Consider the following 18,662-nt stretch of genomic DNA (forward strand, 5'->3'; position numbering starts at 1 on the left):
GACAAGCGGGAGTTAACAAGGCAAAAACACCAGGGAACTGTGTTCCAGATGGAGGAACATCAAGCTGCAAATGCCATGTGGCGGGAAGGACTGTGTCCACTGGAGGGACTGAAAGAAGGCCAGTAGTGCACAAAGTAGGGGCAGGGGAGCAAACTTGCCCCAAAAGATTTTGTTCTATTTTGAGGTCCATGGGAAGCCATTAAAGGGTTTGGAATAAAGGAGTGGGTTTAGATTTGCATGCCTAAAGATCACACTGGCTTAAACAAATCAGAGAGGAATAGAACCAGATCCTGGGAGATTACTGCAGTGGTCCAGGCAAGGTGGAGGTAGCATGTGCCCCGATGGGGATGGAAACAGAAATGATGAATTTAAGGGGAATAGGGGAAGCAAAGGCAACAGAGCTTCTTGGTAGATTGGACTTGGGAGATGAAAGTAGGGGAAAAGGGGTATAAGGATGATCCCCAGGTTTCTGTCTTGTGCGGCTGTCAGAAAACCACAGACTAGCAGCAGGTTTGAACCTGCTGAGACTTAAATTCCAATGAACCCAAGGTGATTGCATAGGTCTAGAGCTTAAGACTTATAAGGTCAGAGGTTTGGGAGTTCTTTGTTCTGTCAGTGCTTATCTTAAATTGTGGGTCATAGTGATCTGACCTGTGTAGTTTCCAGCAGGACTCAGATCTGTGACCTGGAACCCCAAGGGCCTATTAATACAACCTAAGATTAAATTATCTTTATTGTCACTCCATTATCCAGTTAACTCATTTTGTGAATGTCATCAACTGAGACCCAGGGTCTTCATTTCACATGAACTGCCATCAAGATGGGTCTGCCTTTTCCAATATTTGCAGTAAATTTTTTTGTTTTCATTCCAACCAAATTTGAACGCTTTGTTAAACATTTTCCTGGTGGCTGTGGCTCATCCTTCCAGGCCTCTGAGATCATTTATGCTCTTGGTTTGGCTCTCAAACAATTTACGCCTGTTGGGTTATTTGCACACTTGATCAATCTAATCCAGGGATTCTCTACCTGTGGCTTCCAGACCCAGGGATCCAAGACATGGGAGGGTTTCCTAGAATTTCAGCAAGAAAAAAATTACACCTCTATTTTTATTATTCTCTAACTGAAACTTAGCATTTCCTCCAAGTATGACTGAGCAAAAGCCCCAGTATATTAGCAGTACCTGTGACTTGTCACTGATAGACACCGTGGCTATTTTCATATCCCACTACAACTGTAGAAATCTCAGAATATCATTTATGCTCATTACTTTTTTGAAAATGTCAGTAATTATTACGCCTGCTGCTAGGTCTTCTTATTAAGTATTTTTTAAAGAAGCACACATTACTATAACTTTTATTAACATTTTGTCAACTTTCAATTGCTTTCCTGTTTTATATACATGTAGTCATAATTGTATCTGTGTATATATATTACATATATGTGTAATGTTTTTTAAACAGGTTTTAAAACATAATTCTGAGGAAGAATCAGTAGACTTCTCCAGACTGCCAAAGGGGTCCATGGGCCAGACAAAGGGGTCCACGGGCCAGGCCTCCCTCTAGGCCTCCTGCAGACCCCCGATTTCATGTGGGACCTTAGGTCCCACAGGCAAGGGTCTGGCTTATGCAGAAACAGAACACTCTGTTGGGCAAAACATGTTCAGTTCAGTTCAGTCGCTCAGTCGTGCCCGACTCTCCGCAACCCCATGAATCACAGCACACCAGGCCTCCCTGTCCACCACCAACTCCCGGAGCTCGCCCAAACTCATGTCCACAGAGTCGGTGATGCCATCCAGTCATCTCATTCTCCATCGTCCCCTTCTCCTCCCGCCCCCAACCTTTTCCAGCATCAGAGTCTTTTCCAGTGAGTCAACTCGTCGCATGAGGTGGCCAAAGTATTGGAGTTTCAGCTTTAGCATCAGTCCTTCCAAAACATGTTAGGCAATGGAATGGGGAGAAGAAGGAAAAAAGGGGGGAAGGAAGAAAGGAAATGGGTTGTGGGGGAACGGGAGGCAGATTTTGACGAAACCCCAAGAAGCCCACTCTCAACTGTGGAAAACTCAACCTTTATTATTACCTGCCTAGTGCAGGGGATTAAAATAGCATTGAGCTAGATTCATATATTAGTGTAAAAATCTGTGTCTCTCCCCCCCAAAAATGTACAAACCCCAAGTGATTATAGAAAAACCAATGTGGCAGCTACGATCGAGATGTCCAACCCCAGGGCCACAGGCCGTTGCTCTGTTTCCCCCCTAACCCCATACTTATTCCACAGAAACATACAGGCTTGGAGAAGTTCTAGCTACAACATGGCAGGTGTGGGGTGGGGAGGCGGAAGGGTGGGGGTAAGGATCACCCCCAAGTCCAGTGTTTCAGAGGGTGGAGGGGGGAAAGGCCAAAGCTGAGGGCAGTTCCAGGAGGAGATACAAGGAACCCCCTTCTCCCTTTCTCGTCCTCCTCACTCCCCAGATTCTCAGCCAGTGGGGTCCAGTGTGTGATGGAGAGAGAGAGGCTGTGGGCGGCAGCCTCCTCTCCAGGTACCAGTGTTGTCCAGTGGGGCCCAGGTGTGCCAGTGGGCCGGGTCCAGTGTCTGCCCTATGTCTTCTCCCAGCCTCCCCCAAGGGATGGCTCAAGGAGGTCAGAGAGGATCCCATCCACAGGGCCAGCTGGGTGGGCGGCAGGGGCTTCCAGGAGAGGAGCAGGAAGGAGGCATGAGAGCGTGTCCGGGGGAGGGAAGGCATCAGCTCCCTGGCAGGCCCAGCCCACCTTCGGCCACACTGCCTCTCAGAGGTGAAGGGAGGTCGGGAGGGGGAATGGAGTGGGGGTGCCGTAAGCTCCTCGTTTAGTGCCACTGGCCTCCCCTGAATCCTCCCCGAGGTGGGTGGCTGGGTGTCGTGAGTCACACTGTGTTGACCGCATCTTCTGCCAGGAACCGATGCAACTGGGAAAAGGGTGGTCGCTGCTCAGGCTCCCGGCTCCAGCACCGGAGCATCAGCTCATACAGGCTCAGCGGGCAGGCCGGGGGCCGGGACAGGTACACCTGTGTTGTGGCAGCGTGGATGAAAGGCAGACAAATGGTCTTTAGTCCCTGACAGGCTCTGACCCTCCCAGACCCTTGGACCCATCTTCCTTCCCCTCTGCTCTCACCTGCCGGCCCTGGTCCCGGAAGAACTCCCCTGCATTCTCGATGACTTGCTCATCCGTGAGCTGTCCAAAGGGCTGGGCCCTGCAGAGCATCAGCACCTCCCATAAGGTGACCCCAAAGGCCCACACATCACTGGCGGTCGTGAACTTCCCCTGGTGCATGGTAAGGCAACAGTGGCAGAGAAAGCCATCAGTCAACAGAGACCCTCCTCCTCTCCCCACGGGGACCCCATGTCCACTCAGCATCACCACCCCCCGACACTCACTCCCTCCCCACCCCCGACACGCCACCCTTCTTAGCTGGCCCTCTTCCCCACCAAGCCCACTCCTGTCCCCTGGATCTGCCTTCCTTCTGCTCCAGTCCTCACCTCACCTATTCCTGTTTCTATCCATCTTCCTTCCCATTTTCTGGTCCTGATTCCCAATCTGTCTCTAGCTTCTTTATCTTCCTTTCTGTCTGCTACCCTGACTCCATCTCTCACACTCAATCTTGACTCCTGGGCTGTTTCCCAGGAAACCGTAACTCCCTGCTTCCTCAAGTCCCTTGAGAGCTTATAGAGCATCAGCCCAAACTTTCACTTTAGCGATGAGGAAGACTGCAGCCCAGGGAAGGCAGGTGACTGAACGAGCTCCCAGAGCCCCGAGTGGCAGTCAGTGCTACTGCAGCCTGCCCTCCCTGCCCGCCGCTCTGGGGGCCGCTCACCATGAGGATGCACTCCCAGGCCATCCAGCGGATGGGCAGCACCGCCCGGCCCTGCACACGGTAATAGTCCCCGGCGTAGAGGTTCCGGCTCATGCCAAAGTCGGCGATTTTGATGGTGAAATTTTCCCCAACCAGGCAGTTCCTCGTGGCCAAGTCCCGATGCACAAAGTTGAGTGTGGCCAGATAGCGCATGCCCGAGGCGATCTGGGCCGCCACGTGCAGCAGCATCGGGTAGCTGGGTACGAGAGCCGACGACAGAGGGTCATGGGGCAGCCCTAGACGCGTGCCTGTCTCACAGACTGCTGTGCCCACCTCACAGAGTGCTGGGAGATGAAGGAGAGCCCGCTTCCCAGGACTGGGTCCTCCCTCCTCCTGGTGCGGAGATGGAAAGTCCAGGTGGAGGCCCACTCAACCTTTCTCTATGCTCATCCGACCCCCAAGGAGGTACCGTGTTTATTATGCTCCCCAGTCTGTACTCAGGGCCAGAGGGAGAGTGAGGGGGAGAGCACAGGGAAGTTCCTGACCTGAACCACCCTCACTGCCGTCATCCCCGGCCTTCCTGCCCCTCGAGTTCTAGATGAACGCAGCCATGTGTGTCTCCTCCCAGGTCCCCTCCTGGAACCTTGCCTGCCTGCCCACCCCATGCTTCCCCGTTCCCTCTAAGCTGGGGCGAGGGCAGCAGACAAGACCCCTCTCTGTGTATGTACCTGATGGTGGGCCCCTGGGCCGCCTCCCCGGCCCCGGCCCCCTCCGCCGCCTTGTCCTCTAGCTGATGGGCGCTGAGGAACTGGTTGAGGTCGCCATTCTCCATGTAATCGGTTATCATGCAGAGCGGGTCGTCCTGCACACACACGCCCAGCAGCCGGATGATGTTTGGGTCCTTCAGCCTCGACATGATCTTCACCTCCTTCAGGAAGTCATTCCTGGAGAAGCAGGGAGAAGGTGGCAGGACACCGAGGGGCTGCCCTGCAGTTTTCTAAACTAGCACCGCTGCGCTGCTGCTCACAAGTCCCCAGCCACTCTCCCCACTGCTGGTCACCACCAGGTTTCTCTCTCGATCACGCCTCGCTCTTCATCTTCCAGACGCCATCCCTGGTCCTCACCTGGCGTTCTTGGTGGCATCTGGCCGTAGGATCTTGACCGCTACCAACAAAGGGTGTCCCTTGCGCACACTGAGCGGGAAATCGAGACTGACTAGATCCTGAGGGCTCTCTACCTCACAAAGGTGCACCTGGAGGCAGAAGGGGATTCGCTCAGAGGTCTCAAGGCTCACCAGGGTGACAGGGCCACCTGGGCCAATACAGTCGCAGAGGACAGGCTCCCGGCCAAAGGGGAGGCCTGGGCGTGGCATGGAGCCCCACAGAGAGGCAGACACTACAGATGGCTGGAGAGGAATCCTACTTACCTCCCCAAACTGGCCCTCACCAAGCTTCTCCTTGAAGCGGAGCCTCGACCGAGGGAAATCCACTCTGGGCGGCCCATCCCCCGCTGCCCCTGGGGGCAGTGCGGGCACAGCATAGGTGTTGCCCCCAGTGACGCCCTGCAGGGTGACAATGTCAGCCTCGGCATAATGGGGGACGCTGTTCTGGGGAGGTGGGGGCAGAAGCGGGGCACCTGGCTTCTCAGGCTCCATATAGTCCCCACTGCAGGCTGGAGGGGTGAGGGAAAGAAGACAGAAAGAAGCATCAAGAACAGCCCCTGAGAGTCACGGTTCTCCACATCCCCCGCCGCCCAGAGGCCCCACCCCCTGCCTCCCAGGTGGGCAAGAGACAGGATCTACCCTCCGCCTCCTGGTATTCCACCCAGCAGCCTCAACACGGAGGAGGCGCTGGCATGGGATAAGAGCTACTACAGAGCTTTCAAGGCAGTGCAAATGGATAAGCAAAGAAGGTCATGAACTCATATTCTCTAGGGATCCTAGTACTGTCCAAGACCGTGAAAAAGTCTTGGTTGAAAGTGGAATTCCTCTACCCACCACTAGAAGAAGGATGGTCCCAGCCCTTGTGCCACTCACCGCCACCCGCTACGTTGCTGGGCTACCCCCTGCTTTCATCCTTTCATCCTCTCTGCCATGGTTACCCAAACCCTCCCTGACCCAACACACCAAGCTCAGAGACAAGGAGAGACAGGGGCACACGGAGGGAGAGGAGAACAGCGCCTCACGGCCCACACAACATGGAGTCTACAGACAGGAGAGGAAGCAGAGCGTCCCCGCTGAGCCCTGGGGAAGGGGCGACAAGAAGGCAACACAGGGGAGAGAAGGAGCAGATGGGAAGGGCGGGGCCTGAGCAGAGAGGACACATGGGGGTGAGGCCCTCCCTGCAGCTGGAGAGAGAGGGAAGAGTGAGGGAGAGGTTGCAGAGAGCCTGGAGCCACCGCAGCATCCTCCTCTCCGGCTCTGGGAGCTCAAGAGATGGGCGCGACAGGAGGAGGGGAACCGAGCTGAGAACCAGGCAGCTTTCTACTCCTCAGCTCAAGCGGCCTTAAAAAGGAGCAAGCAGCAGCAGAGGAGAGCTAAGGGGCGTAAAAGCTTCCTCCTTGGGAGCTCAGGAGAGCGGAAGAGGCCACAGTGGGGAGAGGAGGGAGAGCAAGGTCTGAGGACTTTCCCTGCCCCAGTAGAGGTACCGGGAGCCTGGCGGAGCCTAGGGGTGGAGGGGCTTACCCTGGGTGTTGGTGGGTTTGGCCCAGGCGGGTGTGGGGGGGCCCGGGCCTCGAGGGGGGCGGGCGTAAGTGGCCAGAAGGAGACGGTAGGCCGGATTGGAGAGCAGCAACGCTGTCGGGAGAAGGAGGGGGGGAAACACGGGGAAGGGGTGAGACTCAAGGCTAGACAGAGGGTGGGCGGGGGGAGACAAGGGGAAGGGGTGAGACTCAAGGCTAGACACACAGGGAGACACAGAACAGGGCAAGACTACGGCTGCTGAGACCGGATGTACTGAGAGAGACGGTGTAAAACGAGGATCTGGAGGGTGCTGGATAACTGGACGGACAGGTGATGGACGGATGAACAGATGATGAATGGACGGGTAGACGGATGGATGAACAGATGTGGGGGGATGGAGACTGAATGCATGGACAGATGATGAAAGGACAAACGGATGATGAGCGGTTAATGATGAACGGACGAATGGACGCATGAGTATACCTGGATGCATGGCCAAACAGATGGAAGAATGATAGAATGGATATCCAAATACAGACAGACGGATAGAATGAACATGGTGAGTCGAGGAGAGGAGAGGAGCCAGGAAGACGCAGTGAGAGGACACAACAGAGAAGACAGCAGGATGCGTGTGGGACAGTGACAGGATGCGAGCACTGGGAACTGTGGGAAATTCCTCAGGGACATTATATCGCAGGGGCACGAGTAACACAGAGGGCTGGGGCCAGGGACCCGGAAATGAGAAGATGAGTTGAAACTGGGAAAGACAGTTTGGTAAAGGAAAAGAAAGGAATGGCAAAGGAGAGAGGAAAGGATACACCGAGAAGACAGGCAGAGGATGGAGGTGGGGCTGGAAACAGGCAGGTCTTACCAGAGCTGTTGGGGACACTGGGAGCAGAGTGCGGTGGATTCCCACGAGGCCGCGGCTCCTGATAAGGGGGTGGCTCTCGGGGGCCTGGGCGGTTGTTGATGAGGATGGTATCCCCGGGGACGGAGAGATGAACTGTCAGCTCCTCTTCCAATACCCTACGCTCGGCCTTGCCGTGGGGAACGGGAAACGTTAAGCGCAGCTACTGCTCAGCTATGTGTTGAATGCTCTCCCGTGTTCCCTCCTTCAGCCCTCACTACAGGCCTGCAGTCGTGTCTACTGTTACTCCATCTCACCGGTAAAGAAACAGGCTCTGGTGCATTGAAGTCCCACAATGGGATTCCAACCCAAATCCTACCAGTCACAGCTATCAACTTTAACGGGTTATCACCACCACTGGACTCTCGCCCAGAAGACGTGGGTGGAGAGGGGGAGGTGCCCCACTTCTTCCAGTCGCCCCTCTAGCTCCACTTGCCACCTTTTCCCACTGGGCTTCTGCCCCAAGAGGTTGATGTATGGGCCACAGCAACGGGCTGGGTCTGGGTTGGCCCGAGAGGGGCCCCAGCAGGAGTTTGGAGAAAAGGCAGGAAGTGAGGTCAGGGTGGTTAGCCTCCCAGCCTTGCCCCGAGGGATGGAGCCAGGTGAGCCACCTCCCGGAACCCATGTCCGTTGGCAGTCTCAGGTGCCCTCTCCACACTCCTCCTAGACTCCTCCTGGAGTCTGCCTCCTCCCCTCACCCACAGGCCCAGGGAGGGGGGCAGCGCTGCAGTGAGCAGGCCCTAGGAACTGCACTACTTCTCCTGATTTACATAACCCCTGCCCATGTCTCTCGATGTGGGCTCCTTACTAAGCCTCCCTCTAATTATTCTCATCCGACTGGCTGTCTGGTCCCTGCTCCCCGCCCCCGCATCCCACCCATCCCCCCATCGCCCACCTTGCTGAGGAGCCGGCGCCAGTGCAGCCGCCATAGCATGAGGGCAATGATGAGCAGCAGCAGCAGGATGATGGCCACCAGGCAGCCGATGAGGATGGCGGTCGGGCTCCCCTCGGCCTTGGCCACAGGCTGCTGGCCCCTGGGCTCCAGCTCTGGCGGGGGGAATACAAGGGTCAGGACCACGGGAGACCCCCCACCCATGCAGCGGGGGTCCCAGGGAGGACTGGTGGCACAGGACCCACACGCCTTCGAGGGGGCCCGAGGGCGGCTCACCCAAGCTGCTGAAGTTGGTGGGAGGGGGGCCAGGTGGCCACCAGGGGGCTGGTGGGAAGGTGCCCCCCAAAGCCAGGGAGGAGTCATTCACAATATCTGGGGAGAAGGGAGAAAAAAGAGGGAGTCAGATAAGGGGGCAACCAAAGGAAGGCACACATGTACGAGAGCCAAGGAATTATCTGTTATTTGGTTAGAAGCAGGAGCAGGGCTTCCCTGGTGGCTCAGCAGTAAAGAATCCTCCTGCAATGCAGGAGACCAGGGTTTGATCCCTGGGTCAGGAAGATCCACTGGAGAAGGGAATGGCAACCCACTCCAGTATTCTTGCCTGGGAAATCCCATGGACAGAGGAGCCTGGTAGGCTACTGTCCATGGGGTCTCAAAAGAGTCAGACATGACTGAACAACTAAGCAACAAACAGGCAGCAGGGCTGATACTCAGTGTATGCAGCAACCCACTGGGAAGGGTGGTAGAATAGGATCCTGGAGGGTCATGGCTGTGATAGTTGTTTACCTTTTAGTTGCTGGATTGTGGGGAGAGGCTGGACTCATGGGGAGCCCGGGGTGGGGCTCAGGAGGCTCAGAGAAGAGGCTACTTCTCAACCAGCACAGAATATTTCAATATTTTAACAACCACTCTGTCATACTGCTCACCATCAGTCAAGAGTGAGGAGCTCATAAAGGAAAGACCGAGATAGGCAGGGAGAAATGGAGAAGAGGGGCTCAAATTAGTTAGGGCCCCTGCTGGGTTCAATCCCTGGGTTGGGAAGATCCCCTAGAGAAGGAGATGGCAACCCACTCCAGTGTTCTTGCCTGGAGAATCCCATGGACAGAGGAGCCTGGTGGGCTATAATCCAAGGGGTTGCAAGGAGTTGAACTCAACTGGGCGAATAAGCACAGCCCTGCCTGGAAAGGCTCGTTGGTGCCAAGAGGGGTTATTTGGGGTCACTATGGGTTAGCAATCCCCAGGGCCTGGAACTGGGCAGAGACCAGGAGCTTACCAGAGACGAAGGAGATTTCGCTGAAGAGTAGCCAGGGACCCGCAAAGAGGAAGTGGCATTGCAGGAAGCGGCCCATGCGGCCGCCCAGGGGCACTGACACAGTCCGGGCTCTGGGGTCCCCCAGGCTGCCCCCCAGAGCATGGCGCACAGGCTCCCCCTCCCAGGCCATGGCCGGGCCCCTCTTGAAGCGACACTCCACCCCACCGGGCAGGCGGGCTCCCAGTGTGTGCATGTTGTTACAATGGACCTGGGGGAAAGGGAGGAGGACACGAGGTCAAGGCCAGGTGAGCCCAAGCGAGCGCCCCGGGGCACCCAGCCTGGTCTCAGAGCCTGCCCTGGGAGCTGGCCGCACCCACCTGCATGGCCTGGAAGGCCCTCAGTCCTGGAGAGCCCAAGTGTGCACTCCAGGGAACCCAGCCTGGTCTCAGAGACTGCCCTGGGAGCTGGCTGCACTCACCTGCATGGCTTGGAAGGCCCTCAGCCGGTCAAACTCAAACTCCATCTCCACGTAGCCACTGGGAAAGCTGTGGTTGCTCCAGCCCACGTAGTCATAGCCCGGCCAGACCCGTAGCTCCTGGCTCTTCCTAAAGTCATCCAGCCCCACCACACCATCTGCCAGTTGGCCCAGACCTCCGTACTGCAGCCTGGCAAGCCGGAGGCCGAGGAAGAAGAGGTTGGAAGAGACGGAAGTGTCACCTGTCTGGTGTTCTACAACCCTGCCTCCCAGCAGTCTGGCCAGCCTGGCCCAGCAACCCCCCACCCTTGTCCCAACCTCACACAGCTCTCTCTTCTCCACACCAGGGAGGGGGGTGGAGTGGAGCACCTTGCAGGCACCGCCTCTAAGGGACATCAACCCACAGTGTGTGTATTTACTGTGACAGTTTACAGTGGAGCTAAGTGTCTTTGCAGAGGCAAGACTTTTCCTAATTCACACCAAGTATCACATGAGCTAGTGGTCACCCTGCTATCCCTCAATCCCAGTCCTGTCCCTGGAGGCCCCACCCAAGACATCCCCCTCAGCAGTTCCACACTCTCCCTGCCCAGACAGCTAACCAATCCCCACCCACCCACCCTGTCCACCCTCCCACCCCAGGCTCCATGTCCTGCAGGGCCCGCTTCTTTCACCCGCCAACAGTGTGCGTGGTATATCCATCGTAGGTGGAGTCATTGAGGTGCACGGCCTCAGATAAGTACATCGTCTGCCCCACAGGGGCCGTGTAAGACAGGAGTCCATCTGGGGTGGGGGTAGGAGGGGTGTTAGGGGCACAGAACCTCCAGCCTCCCTCCCCCACCCCTGTGTCAGGCCTGGGTGGGTTTCAGGCCCCTCTCTCAAGTGCTGCCATAGGCCACTGGCATGGCAGAGGCAATGCTTGCCTGTCCCCTCCTTACTCATAGGGACACCTTCCCAACAGGAGAGAGGATCCTGGACGCCCCTCTCCCCCATTCCCGCTCCCCCATCCCCAGGACAGGAATGAATCCTTGGGGGTCTGAACACTCACCCTTCCAGAGGCAGCCATAGAGCTCCACCCGCAGACACACGCTCATGACCCGGTCTGCCCGGGGATAGAAGCGAACCAGTCGGGCCACCATGGGGGGCCCAAGATCCTTCAGTACCACTCCCCCAGGATCTTCATTACCTAAGATCACCTGTGGGCCAGGACATGGGATAGATGGGAGAAGAAGGCTCCAGATCAGATCTAACTTTCCAGCCACCAGCGGCTTCCTGGCCCAGCCCACAGTGGCCACAGAGAGACCCACAAAGGGTGGCACAGAGCACCCGGGGCCGTGGAGTAGAGCCGGGCCTTCAGTAAGACAAGGGGCTGCAGCAGAGCCCTCCGACACCCCTCCCAGCCTGACAGTCTGTCCTGACCTCCAGCATCAGCTCTCCCATCCCTTCCTTGCCCGGCTCCGCTCATCCTGTTGTGCCCAGATTCTACCCAGTCCCTTGCAGCTCTGCACCCCTGCTCTGGCTTCCCTCTTCCTTCACCCCAACCCCTCTGTTCACTCAGCAGCCACTGGCTGAGCACCCACTCTGTACCAGCCAGGCACAGCCTCCAGGGGGTGAGCATCCACCCCTCCCCTGTAGGACTGAGAGTCCAGGAGGAGAGACAGCTGTGACAAGCAAGAGGCAGCGGGAGGTGGGGAGTCCAAAAAGGCTCTGAGGAGGTGATATCTTGGGAGAGAACTGAATGGAGGGAGGAGAGCCTGGGCACAGCCGGGGAGGGAGAGCTTTCCAGGCACAGAGACCGGCAAGTAAAGGTGTCTTGAGACTATGGGATGAGCCCGAGAGTGTTCCAGGAACAGCGAGAAAACCAGCATGGCCTGCATGAGCAGGGAGAGGTGCAGACAAGAGCCAACCTGGGCTGAGCTTCTGCACCCAGGAGGGAGCTCAGTTTTTGTGCTGGCAGGGAGGAAAGCCAGCAGAGGGAGTGAACCAGGCATGAGGCATCTGCTTGGCATTTTCTCAGGTACCTGGATGTAGCCTCTAGGTACAGATGACGTCAGGAGAGAAAGAAGCAAGGAGAGCCATTTGGAGACTACTGCATTCGTCTAAGCAGGGGATGGTGGGGCCTGGCCTAGGGCAGTAGAGGTGGAGGTGCCAAGAAGTGAGCAGATTTCAGGAAATATCATGGAGGCAGAACAGACTTGCCTTGCTGATGCTTTAAAGTAGGAGGTGGGAAGAAAAGAGGAATCAGGGATAGCATCTTAGTTTACAGTGGTACCACTTCCCAAGTTGGAGAATGCTGGGGGCGGGGCAGGTTTGGGGTGGGAATGGGGATCAAGTTCAGCCTGAGAAGTTTACGGTAAGCTTGAGAATCCTATTACACATCTAGGTGGGAAGTGGTCAGGTTTGCAACACTTGATGGAGCGCAGAGGAGATGCCGAGGCTAGAGAGGGCACACGCTGCAGAGTCGTCAGTGTACAGGGCACAGCTGGGGCACAGAGGAGCCCCAGCCTTCCGGGGCTGTCCCCGCCAGCCTCACCTCCTGGCCCCAGCGGTCCCTCCAGTCCATCCAGCGGTGGCCGTCCCGGGAGTAACGCAGTCGGTAGCTGGGAGAGAACTCCTTGCCCAGGCCCCCTGCGTGCCGTCCCTGGGTGCCCACCAGCGCCACCAGGTGCAGCCGCCGCAGGTCCACCTGGAGGTATTCCTCCTCCTTGGGGAACACCGGCCCTGCAGGGCACCAGGCACCATCTCCATCGCTGCTTTCAAGCCTGGGAGGGGGCAGGAGGTCACAGGGGATACCTGGCCCTAGGTCTGCCTCTGTCTCCAGTATTTAATCCCCACCCCGACACTTGAATCTTGGGGGAGGGGGTGGTTGCCATTGGCACTGGCCCTCTCCGAAGCCTCTTGACTTGGTCAGACGGCTGGAAGCGCAAGCAGCAGCCCCGGGGGTTTCCCTCCGGGACAGCCCCAGGTGTGCCAGGTACCTGCTGTGGCGAGCGGCGGTGGAGTCTGACCAGGAGCTGGAGGCAGAGATGTCACCATCTGGGATGGTCCGGTCCTGCATGCCCAGGGCATAGCGGCACTTGGCTGGGTGAACACAGGCGTATGGAGGGTCAAGGTCACCGACTCAGTCTCCCAAGCCCCATCCATTAGGGACCCAACAGCCAGTCTCCTCACCAGGGTCAAAATGTCCCTTCATGTCAGCATCTCCAGTTGCCACCAAGAGCAGCAGCAGTAGAAATGAAAGGGCCCCTGGTCCCATTGCTCCAGATCCCTTGGGCCTATGGGGGCGGGGGCAGCATCTCTGCAAGGGACATAAGTCGGGGGAGGTTAGTGTAAGGGCAATCAGGGAGACTGGCTCACGGCCAACAACATGAGAGAGACAGAATGGACTGCTCTGGGGATAACAGCAGCAAAATGACCACAACAGTCGCTGTTTAACAGCATCAGCGGTATTTTTAGAATGCTCCCCATGTGCCAGACACAGAGCTAAAGCCTGGTTTCCCTCCCCACTTAGGAGACCAGAATTCTCAAACAAGTGGGGGACCCCAGCACCTTCCAATCTCAGTGACCTCCACAGCCCTGCTGGTCCCTGACCCAGCAGCTTCAGCAACACCTGGGCACTTGGGTGAAATGCAGAATCTCAGACCCACACAATCAGAATCTGCATTTTAAAGCAATTCCCAGGCGACCTGTGCCTGTTACAGCTCAAGAATCCCGGCTCTTCCTCACTGGGCCCCAGGCAGCTTGCCCCACCCCACCCCTGAAAACCATTTCAACTACAACTCCTTATGAACCCAGGTACCTACCCTCCCCAGCCTCAGTCCCAGGCCCAGAGCCAGACCAAACTATCTTGACCTGTCTTCTTCCCAGCAGAGGTCAGCACTCAGTTCTCCAGGCCCTGGAATCGGGGACCCCTAGCGCCACCCCTCCGACCTTTACCCTCTCTGCCATCAGGCCCCAAGCCTCCTATCCTCTCTGCCTGCTCTGCCTTCCCTTCCTAAGATCTTGACATCCTATTCCCCCAGTTCCCAGTTTCTGAAGAGGGCTGCCTCAGAAGGAAGAGCCCAGGGCAGAGGGAAAGGCTGAGTTGCCTTGGAGATGAGGGCGGTTCTAAAGACAGGGAAGCCAGGTCACCCCAGGAGGTAGGAGGAGTGGGGGGACACTCCCCCATCCCTTTGTCCTCCTCCAGCTGCTCCCACAATGCTCTAGGGCAGGAATGTAAGAGGCAGCTGAGACCCCACAGCTCCGCTGCAGCAGCAGCTGAGGGGCTATTGAGTTGTGGGGGGACCCAGCTATCAAAGGAGAGCTGGAACCAGAAGCATCACACCTGGTTCCTTGGGGGTTGGGGAGCCGACACCCAGAACAGACTGCCGGAGCCCCAGGCAGGCAGCCTGGCGTTCCTGGGTGCTGCTCTCCACCCCCCACCTCCCCAGGGAACAGCGGGGCCCTTGTTCCCCTGAGTAACCTTCATGCCTACCCCAGATGAGTCATCGGAGCCAGACGGAGCAAGCAAGAGGAGCCTGGGGCAGAGATACAAAGACAGGCAGAGGAAAGAAGGCAGGGGGAGACAGGGCGAGAAACACAAAGCAAGAGGTAAACAGAGCAGACTTCGAAGTGCAGGGCACAGAGCCAAGCAGAGAAACGCACAGAGAGACGTCTGGGGCAATCTGTTCTCTGACACCCTGTCACCCCACTTCTCTCCACTGGGTCAGAAGCACCAAGGACAAACCCAGAAGACCTTCCCCAACCCCATCACAACCAATTACAAGCCAGGGGCTGGAACACTCTGCTGCAAGCCCATCACCCTCTTCTCCCAACCCCCAACCCCCACCCCAGACAACACCCACAGAGCTCTGTACACACACACACACATATACACACGTGGTCCCTCAAACTTACAGAGCCAGATGTAAACACTGGGGTTAGATGTAGGGTGTGCACACATACATACACAAAACTGTCTCACAGACTTTCAGAGACGGTCTCATAAATCCATTACACACATAGACACCCCCCCAACCCTGGGGCAACACTTGGGCACACATCAGCTCCATCCACACCTCTGTATTCTTTCAAGTCCACTTAGTGACTAGCCATCCTCCAACACCTGTGAACGTGACATAAGAGACACGTTCCTATGACCAGAGGACAGTGTGACACACACACACTCAGGTCCTCCGGCACAGGATCCCAAGAGAACTGGAGCCCACCCCCTAATACTCAAGGTGACCAGGTCAGAAGGAAGTCAAGAGAGTGGGGAACAGAAAGAAACTTGGGTGGCTGGAGTGACAATAAGAAAAAGCCATTTCTCTGCTTTCCCATAGGCTCAGCATTCACCTGTCTCCACTGTACCACTCAATTCTGGACACACCTATGTGCCATCAGCAACAATGAGTCTGGCTGGGGGTGGAAGTGCTGGAAAGGAATGTCCACCCAGCAGGAGACCTGTAGGGTGAAGGCTGGAGAGGAGGGAATAGGGGAGGGACACTGAGGATGGTGCTCACTGGGCAATGACAGTATCTCCTGGCAGAACCAACTGACCATCCAGCGTGAATGAGTGCCTGTCGCTGGCAGGTTAGGGTGTCAGGACCTCTTTCTGCCAAGCTGAGGCCAGGCTGCCCAACTGGGAGCTGGCTGGGTGAGCAGGCTAAACAGTGAGCAGATGCCCGCAGAGACTGGCCCAGTGGGAGGACAGGCCCACTTCTCCAGGAAGCTGGGAGATGATGGTGGGGGGGGGCACATATGAACACCTGTTTTCCTGGGGTGCAGTTCCTTCCAGACTGAGTTAGGGGGTCCTCCCTCAAGGCTGGAACACGCTTTCTCGGAGGTAAGCCCCCCCCCCCCCGCCCGGATTTTCAGGCAGTAAGCCAGAGGGCTGGGGAGGCGGGCAGAAACTGACTTAGCAACGCTGGACAACCAAGTCCAGCCCGGGAACGTCCTGCCTCCCGGCCAGGCCCTCATCCTTGGGCCACCGCGCGCCCCCGGAGCCCCGGGCCGCCGCCCTCGCCCCTCCACCCCGCCGGGTCCTCCCGCCGCTCTCCCTACCTCTCATCGCTCTTCGCCGCAGACCCGGGCGTCCGACCCCGAAGCGGGGCCTCCTCGGAGGCGGCGGCGGCGGCGGCGGCGGGGCGCGGGAGGGGGAGGCGGAGGGAGCCGAGAGCCGGGAGCGCGAGGCGCCGGCGGGGCTCGGGTGTCGGGAGGCGGCTCCAGCGAGCAGCTGTCGGGGGCCTGTTCCGGGGAGAGGAGCCAGGGCTGGGGCGGCTCGAGCCCAGGCGCCGCCTCCCCCTCCCCGCTCCCCCGCTCCGCCGGCTCTCCGCGCGCCCGGGCCGCGGCCCTCCCTTCCCCCGCCCGGGCCCGACCGTCCCCGCCCGCCGCTCCCACGCCCGGCGCCGCCCTCCGGGCCCCGCGCCCCGCTCCGCGCCGCCACGCCCACCCGCATTCCCCCGCGTGCCGCGGCCTCCCCCAGGTAACCGGCTCGGCGCGCCCGCCCACGGCCCACCCCCGGAGCCCCACAAAGGAGGATCGCCGCCGCGAGGGCCAGCGGTGGACCGCTCAGGGCCTCCCACACTCCCTGCCCCCACGACGGGGTGGCCCCCCTTCCCACCCCCCACCCCCTTTCTGGGCTCAGTTCCTAGAGAGGGAGGTGAAGGGGAGCAGCCCCAGGGCACAGGGAAGGAGCGCGTCCCCACAGGCCCCGCGCGGCGCCGGAGTGTGAATGGGGGAAGGGAGCGGGGCTCACCTGTCCAACCTGGACTCCCAGACCTACCCTTTCCACATCACCAGCCTCGGCTTCGCTTTGACCGCTCTGAGTCTCCGGTCCTCTACACCCCAGCCCAGCCCGAGGGCCAGCTCCCCCTCTCCCAGTCCCTTCCTCGACTTCCACCCTCCAGTTCCTCCCCATAAGCCCGCAAGGCCCTTCCCAGTCTCTCTCAAGGACCCTAGCGTCCAGACTCCGAGGCCCTGGTTCCCCTGGCTACCTGCTCAGAGCCTCGGCGTCCTCCTCAGGGCAGGGCCCCCTCAGGCCCAGGCAGCTCTGACCCTGGTGGGGTCGGAGGGTCTGATCGCTGGCAAGGACAGGCCTGGACAGGTGAGCGGCGGGGGTGAGGAGGAGGACAGAGAGGCAAAGAGAAAAGAGTCAAAAAGGAGCGGTACAGAGAAGCTGGGTGCCAAGAGACGGAGTAAACAGATTCAGTGTGAGAGAAAGAGCGGAGAGCTGCTGGGTGAGGTGGGCAGGTCAGAAGAGCTGTGCGGGGAGGTGTTCCACCCCACTCAGGGGCTACCGGGGGCCCCACCACCTCTCTCCACACCCACACCTGCCAATCCCCTGCAGGGTAGGGTAGGGCCTCACGCCACTGCAGATCTCTGCCCCATTGCACCTCACAGCAGGTAGATAGAAACTCACCCTACGTGCAGACCCAGACAACCCAGACAAGAAAGAAACACGACGTCCCGGATAAGGACACAAGCGCACTACCAGGAAGACGCGGGCCCTTGGGAGAGCCGAAGGCACACATGGGCACGTACTCCAACCCCGGGTCAACCCACAAACCTTGGGGAACCCCGACTGCTAAGGGACTCACTAACAGACAGCCCCGGGGCCACCCGGAGAATTGCCTCTCCGTCCCCTCCCACCAAAGCCCCAGGGTTCCCGGGAATACCTTCCCCCTCCGGAGTCGGCCGCAGGGGAATCTGGGCCCGGAGAGGCCGGGCCGGGGGTGGGGCCCGCCGGGGGTGGGGCCAAGGTTTCCCGAGTAACCTCACCTGGGTGGACTCTCGGCCCCTCCTTCCCGGGGCTGTTGCTCCCGGGAAGCCCCGGGCGGGCAGCCGGGCTGAGCTGCCGCCAGATCCCTCAGGGAAGGAGCCACAGCCCCTCACACCCCAGTGGGACATTCCACACCCCAGGCACACGCTGACCCTGGCCAGGTGGCATGGCGGTGCCAGACCGAGGAGTCCGCTGCAGAGTCAAAGAAACCATAGACTCCTGAAACCCTTGCTCCCTCTTGTCCCCCAGGAGACATTCCTAGTCGGTGATGCCCACCTCATCCCAGCCCAGAGCTAGAGGAGTGGGAGGGATGCGGGACTGGGGCCCAGCGGAGTCAAGTGACAGCGAAGAGGGGACTGGAGCCGGCTGGAATGTGAGGCTCTGAGCCGAGACTCTCAGGGGCCAGAGAGGGAAGTCCCAGCCATCCAGGCCCCCAGAGTAGTATCCAAGACCGAGTGTATCCACACACGCGTCGGTGGTCCCCAGAGCCCGCCCACATCTCCCGAATCACTCCCAACTCCAGTAAGCCCCCATGTCCTCCTGAGCCTCCAGAGGACCCTCTACCCCTCCTCCCTCAGTGTCCTCCCATTCTGGACTTCCCTCCCCTTCAAGCCAATGGCCTCCTGCTGCCCAGGAAAAAGGAGGAACAGCTGGGGAAAATGTGAGGAGAGGCACGTAGGAGAGAGCAGCTCCAGCCCCCAGACCATCAGACCACTACAGGGAAGCCCAGCAGGACCAGTGAGAGAGAGGATGGGCCCTCCATACAAGTCACTGTCCCCTTCCTGGCAGAGGCAGCTGCCTCTGGGACAAGCAGGCTGGGTCAGCAGCTGGGGAGTGAGAATCCTCTGGGGGGTGGGGGGCAGGGGAAGGGGGTG

At 58.6% G+C, this 18,662-nt stretch overlaps 1 protein-coding gene across 7 annotated transcripts; it reads right to left on the reverse strand.

Annotated features, from left to right (window-relative positions):
* Nucleotides 1-1,354: 1,354 nt before the first annotated feature.
* On the reverse strand, nucleotides 1,355-17,704 carry DDR1 (discoidin domain receptor tyrosine kinase 1). Of its 7 annotated transcripts, none has more exons than XM_055406044.2 (20): nucleotides 17,684-17,703; nucleotides 17,003-17,104; nucleotides 16,071-16,253; nucleotides 13,200-13,326; nucleotides 13,007-13,109; nucleotides 12,562-12,790; nucleotides 11,077-11,224; nucleotides 10,703-10,811; nucleotides 10,035-10,221; nucleotides 9,578-9,824; nucleotides 8,581-8,676; nucleotides 8,308-8,459; nucleotides 7,377-7,542; nucleotides 6,509-6,619; nucleotides 5,252-5,496; nucleotides 4,950-5,077; nucleotides 4,554-4,769; nucleotides 3,847-4,081; nucleotides 3,147-3,296; nucleotides 1,356-3,039 (listed from the first exon to the last, which is right to left on the reverse strand). In XM_055406044.2, exons 4-20 carry the CDS (start codon nucleotides 13,282-13,284, stop codon nucleotides 2,899-2,901), a joined length of 2,748 nt encoding a protein of 915 aa, XP_055262019.2. In that variant the 5' UTR covers nucleotides 13,285-13,326; nucleotides 16,071-16,253; nucleotides 17,003-17,104; nucleotides 17,684-17,703; the 3' UTR covers nucleotides 1,356-2,898. The 7 variants fall into 7 exon arrangements, with proteins under 7 accessions (XP_088687185.1, XP_055262019.2, XP_055262018.2 ...); XM_055406043.2 differs by lacking the exon at nucleotides 17,684-17,703 and adding an exon at nucleotides 17,428-17,657; XM_055406048.2 differs by lacking the exon at nucleotides 17,684-17,703 and adding an exon at nucleotides 15,363-15,484 and having other exon boundaries at nucleotides 17,003-17,357.
* Nucleotides 17,705-18,662: the final 958 nt, after the last annotated feature.

Source organism: Moschus berezovskii, chromosome 23 (assembly GCF_049115385.1).
Source record: "Moschus berezovskii isolate FMDL1 chromosome 23, NW_MosBer_1.0, whole genome shotgun sequence".
Classification (NCBI taxonomy): domain Eukaryota; kingdom Metazoa; phylum Chordata; class Mammalia; order Artiodactyla; family Moschidae; genus Moschus; species Moschus berezovskii.

Bases quoted from the DNA above. Each gene is read 5' to 3' on its own strand.
- DDR1 (XM_055406051.2), bottom strand. From the start codon at position 13,284: ATGGGACCAGGGGCCCTTTCATTTCTACTGCTGCTGCTCTTGGTGGCA. The intron at 5,497-6,508 runs GTAAGCCCCTCC...TCACCCCTCCAG, and splicing joins CAAACCCACCAACACCCAGG to CCTGCAGTGGGGACTATATG. The intron at 5,078-5,251 runs GTAAGTAGGATT...TTCTGCCTCCAG, and splicing joins GTGAGGGCCAGTTTGGGGAG to GTGCACCTTTGTGAGGTAGA.